Source organism: Lathyrus oleraceus, chromosome 5, assembly GCF_024323335.1.
Source record: "Lathyrus oleraceus cultivar Zhongwan6 chromosome 5, CAAS_Psat_ZW6_1.0, whole genome shotgun sequence".
In the NCBI taxonomy this organism is placed as follows: Eukaryota; Viridiplantae; Streptophyta; class Magnoliopsida; order Fabales; family Fabaceae; genus Lathyrus; species Lathyrus oleraceus.
Window position 1 is genome coordinate 38,596,522 of NC_066583.1, and position 5,238 is coordinate 38,601,759.

General features: G+C 30.7%; 1 protein-coding gene across 1 annotated transcript; it reads left to right on the forward strand.

The window, feature by feature from the left end:
- Window positions 1–2,555: 2,555 nt before the first annotated feature.
- On the forward strand, window positions 2,556–4,841 carry LOC127085531 (BEL1-like homeodomain protein 11). The gene is made up of 4 exons (XM_051026049.1): window positions 2,556–3,611; window positions 3,796–4,202; window positions 4,292–4,352; window positions 4,443–4,841. Exons 1-4 carry the CDS (start codon window positions 2,880–2,882, stop codon window positions 4,596–4,598), a joined length of 1,356 nt encoding a protein of 451 aa, XP_050882006.1. The 5' UTR covers window positions 2,556–2,879; the 3' UTR covers window positions 4,599–4,841.
- Window positions 4,842–5,238: the final 397 nt, after the last annotated feature.

Genomic DNA, 5,238 nt, shown 5'->3' on the forward strand with positions numbered 1-5,238 from the left:
GTAGTTTAAAATTGCACTTTAAAATTAAAAGTCACGGTGCATTATGTTTTTTTTTTTGAGTTAGAAGTATTTTACTTTGTATAAAAAAATGTCACAAGTATTTTTTTAAATATTTAATTTGATAAGTTAAAAGGTTAAAATCTATACATTATTTTTATAAATGATACTATTGAGATATATAATTTAAATATATATATATATATATATATATATATATATATATATATATATATATATATATATATATATATATATATATATATATATATATATATATATATATATATATAAACTGAGTCAACTCATGAACCTAACGAGTCGAACTATACATAGCTTAAGTTCAGCTCATTTATTTTACGAACTTAGTTTTGAGCTCAAGTTCGACTCATTTGGTTCATGAACCAAGTCCAACGAATTAATTATCGAATCGAGTCTCGAACTATTTTCGAGTTGATTTGGTTCATTTCCAGCTCTAATTGTTGTGTAGTTACATGTCTATTTGCACATATTATTGGCACATAGCATGTCTATCTTCATATATCTGAATATATCATCTGATGTTGTATACTATTCTTAGCTATATATAACTCATTTGTTTCTCTAAATTACATTCGTGTTGCAAGTTATTTTGTATTTAGACTCATTATCATTTATCTCTTTTTGTGAAATAAATTGATCACGTCAAAAAGGGAGAAGTTGTAATTTGAGTCTATATTAACTTATGTATTTTATATTGTTCGTGCTTTTGTGCAATTTTTATAAGGGGAGTACAAGTAAATTGAGAAAATAATTGATCATATTTTCCTTCTGTTTAAAGTGAACTCAATTTCAATTACATGTTTGTCAAACATAAAAAAGAGAGAGAGTGAAGTTGAATTTCATATCTTTGATCTCTTTAGAATTATTGTTTGATAGTTTGCCATTTATTTTTTTTGTTTTTTTAATCAATATTCAAACATCCAATTAGTCAATATTCAATAATACAATATCTTAAAAAATAAAAATAAAAAAGGTAAAACGGGATTAAAATGAAAATTGAAAGAAGTGTTACTAGTATTTGAACTTTTAAGCAATGTTGAATGAACAATGTAGTTAGAAATGAGTGGATTTGATCAAGGTATGTGTGACAGAGCAAGATAGTGACAAGTAGAAAGGAATCCTGAAAGGAACAAAGATCGCAATCATTGCAATAGCATCGAAAGAGACCAATAACAATCCCAAAAATCACTATCATCACCACAATACCACATAGCCCATCTCAAATTTTGAATATCATTTTCTGATAACATCCCTAAGGAGGTGAAAAAAGTAAAACACTAGTACTACTATTGAAGGTGACAATCCTAGAAGTGGGAGTGTGTAAAAGATAGCCCACTTTTATCTTTGTGTTTATGCAGAATGAACAGTTTAACCTATGAAACGAGGGAGGGCTCCCCCTCCTGTTTCATGACTTGCTTTTTGAGTTTTGAGTCTCCCAATGCTATAAAAAAATATTGATGCTTTCAGTTTGGGACCATTTTATTTTTCTGTCATTTTCTTATGTTTACAAACATAGCCAATTAACTTTCCTTCTTTAACAAAAATGCCACAACTGTCTCATAGATTCATAGACTCATAGCTCAGCACCTCTCAGGGTAGATGGATACTAGATATGCTAACACTGAGAAATATTAACAATTTCGATTGTCTCATTTTAGTTTTTAAAACTATTTTAATATAAAAATAATATTATTATTTTATTTATTATATTTTTTAATTTGTGTAATATAATTAATTATGATAATTATTTTGCGACGGACGGAGAGAAAGTAATATTATTTTTTTTCATCATTGTTGAAACTTGAAACTGCAAGGGCTATAAATTAAAGAGAGTGTGGCTTCCCTTGCTTGGGTCCACTTTTACAGTGCCTTCAATTTGTACCCTTTTTCATTTCTAGATATATATTTAATATGATATTAATGCAACTTTGCTTACTCTTTTTTTTTACATAAATACGATTTTCTTTTAAAAATTAATTTTATTATGATTTTTCATGGAACACTTACCTCTAAAAATTGAACTGAATCATTTAAATTGAATGAACTTGTTTCAATTTACTATTACAGTCAAAATCATGAAAGTTCAACGACAAATCTATCAGATAAAACTATGAAATTCATCTATTTAAAAAAATGTACATGATTAAAGTTAATCATGAGCCGATTTTATATCTGAAAATGTATAATAACCATGATGAACATTTTCGACATGCGACTTTTTCTTGGATACATCCCGCCAGTCTTCTTAACTTGTTAAGCGAGAATGATTTTGTTTGCATCTTAACTATACCAATATAAAGTAGTTTGAGTAAAATAGCTTTGTCCTGTTTTCATGTTAACAAAACATTTGAAACTCAATTTTCTTATATACAGTCTTAAATACAATCCTAAGATAATAACTTGCTTTTGTGTTGACACTTTCTCCAAAGTGCTACTAATACTAATAAATAAAAATATACTATAATAATACTAGTCTATGATTTTGTCATGTGTATAGTATAGTACTCCTCCAAGTTTGTTTTACATTTTTTTCTTACTCATTCAAACATGAAACTTGGGATTTGATTGTGACCACTGATTATCCTCACCAATGAATATACTGCTATCTTTGTACGGATTAATTCACCATTTCTATGTTGTTTATGTCATGTCTTCACCATATATACACTTTTTTGCTCAAATAGTTTCTCACTGCGTTAAAAACAACAGTGTTGATTCGATTCCCTCTCCATAAAAACCTCTCTCCTTTCACTGTTCTAGAGATTTTCACATGCCTCAAGAACTTGTTTTCTTATTTAATCACTTTCTCTGTCTCTCTCACACACTCATACACAAAAGCTATGTCTAATTCAATGACCCATCAAAATCAATTTGAGAACCAAGATTTACTAGGTGCTGCTGGTGGCTATGTTTCATCTTCTTCTTTAAGGAACAACAATGTATCATCATACTCTCCAACATTTCATCACAATATTGAACTATCACAAGGCTCTGAAATGAGTCATACAAGACATTTGATGGATCTACTTGGTGCTGCAAACGACACCAACCATCAAACTCAACAAGGTTTATCACTTTCTTTAGGCTCTCACATGCTTGTTGTTCCTTCTCATGATTACAGAAACCGTTCCTTAAATCAAGGTCTTATGATTAACCCGAGTTACTTCATGTCTGGTCAAGAACAGACACGCGAGCCTGTGGTGGAGAGTAATCTAACAAGTGATTATTTTTACGGAAGTGGTGGAAATTTTGGGTCTGGTTCTTCTAATAACTCGTTGTTGAACCGTTCTACTTCTACTTCTTATGGAAATGAGAGTTTTGGTTCTGTTATTGGAAACTCTAGATATCTTAAACCGGTTCAGTCACTTCTTGAAGATCTTGTTGATGTTGGTGGAAATGTGATTGATAGAATGAATGAAAGGTATGCTGAAAAATTGTTTCATGCAAGTAGAACAGGTGCTAGAACACTTTCCTCTGACCTTAAAGCTGAGTTGAGGATTCATGGACATTTGTTAGCTGATAAACATGAACATCAAGTCAAAATTGCAAAGCTCATTTCTTTGTTGGATGAGGTTAGTCTTCTCTTTAACAACTGTATCACCGGCACCTCTGAAAAAATTTGTGATAGTACTCATCTTCACACGTCTCAGTATTGATGTCGTGTTTTCGGTGTCTGTGTTTAGGAAGTTTTTATAGTATAATTTATAAGCACTTATCATATAAGTGCTTATGTTGAAGTGATTTTCTAATTTTCAGGTTGAGAGTAGATATGAGAAATACTATCATCAAATGGAAGAAGTGGTGTCATCTTTTGAAATGATAGCAGGTTTAGGGGCTGCCAAATGTTACACTGCTTTAGCACTTCAAGCAATGTCTAGACATTTTTGTAGCTTAAGAGATGCCATAACGTCACAAATAAATGTTGAGAAAAGAAAACTGTTTCAAGATGTACCGAAAATCAACAATGGATTATCTCAACTTAGCTTATTTGAGAGAGATAATAATAATAATATTAACATCAACAACAACAGACAGAACAGAATGTCTCTTCAACAACTTGGAATCATTCAAAACCAAAGACAAATTTGGAGACCCATTCGAGGCTTACCTGAAACCTCTGTTGCAATTCTTCGTGCTTGGTTATTTGAGCACTTTCTTCATCCGTAAGCTTATACATCTTATAATCTTCTGTAATTTCATTTCTGTCTTGTTACTGACAATGTTACTAATTTGATGTCTGGTTTTTTTTCAGGTATCCTAATGATTCTGAGAAACTAATGCTGGCTTCCCAAACCGGTTTAACTAAAAACCAAGTAATTTCTTATCCATAAACTAGCTTTTTTGGTATTTTAGTAATAATGTTAATCTTAATTTAGTGACAAACTTGGTATAAACTTGTTTAGGTGTCAAATTGGTTCATAAATGCGAGGGTAAGGTTATGGAAACCAATGATAGAAGAAATGTACAAAGAAGAGTTTGGAGACTCATCAGAAGACTCCAATCCAGCAGCTAACAATTACATGTCAAGAGAAGATGCAACAGACTGTGTGGAGGATTAGGATTTAATTTAATTGTTATAGCTTTTGAAGATAAAAAGAATTTTGTTGGAAATATTAGTAGTACTATGTAACATGATGTTTTTGAGGTGAATTTATAGTTTTTGAAATTCATGACTAATGGTGTTGTTTAGATTAGTAACACGACATCATTGTTTTGACACTTCCTTGTAGTCATGTCATCAGCTTGATACCATGTACTGTTGATATGAAACAAAAAGCAATGGATAACAGAATTGCTTGTAATTTGCTATCATAGTTGTCATGTTTTATCTTGTCATAGAAGAGATGGACATTTCATATGATTTAGTCTTATTTGTGCTAAATCAAATTTATGGAATAAAAGAAACTATGCTGCTGATATACTAATACTAAAATGGTATAGAATAAACTATTGGAACTTGGAAGTTTGTGTTGGTTTTCTAGTTGATATTGGTATTTTAAAAAATTTCAATGAGTGGATGCCGTAATTCGAAAAACGAGAACACGGTTTTGAAGCGCAATCGCATGTTCGTAGGATAAACTAACAAAGTCGTCACCGAACTTTATTAATTCCTAAAAAGAAAAGGAAAAATATCGATAAAAACCATGAAAGGACGACAATAATATTGACCGTCGCAGTCAAATCAAGATTCGGGAGTCG

Bases quoted from the DNA above. Each gene is read 5' to 3' on its own strand.
- LOC127085531 (XM_051026049.1), top strand. From the start codon at position 2,880: ATGTCTAATTCAATGACCCATCAAAATCAATTTGAGAACCAAGATTTA. The intron at 3,612-3,795 runs GTTAGTCTTCTC...TCTAATTTTCAG, and splicing joins TCATTTCTTTGTTGGATGAG to GTTGAGAGTAGATATGAGAA. The intron at 4,353-4,442 runs GTAATTTCTTAT...AAACTTGTTTAG, and splicing joins CCGGTTTAACTAAAAACCAA to GTGTCAAATTGGTTCATAAA.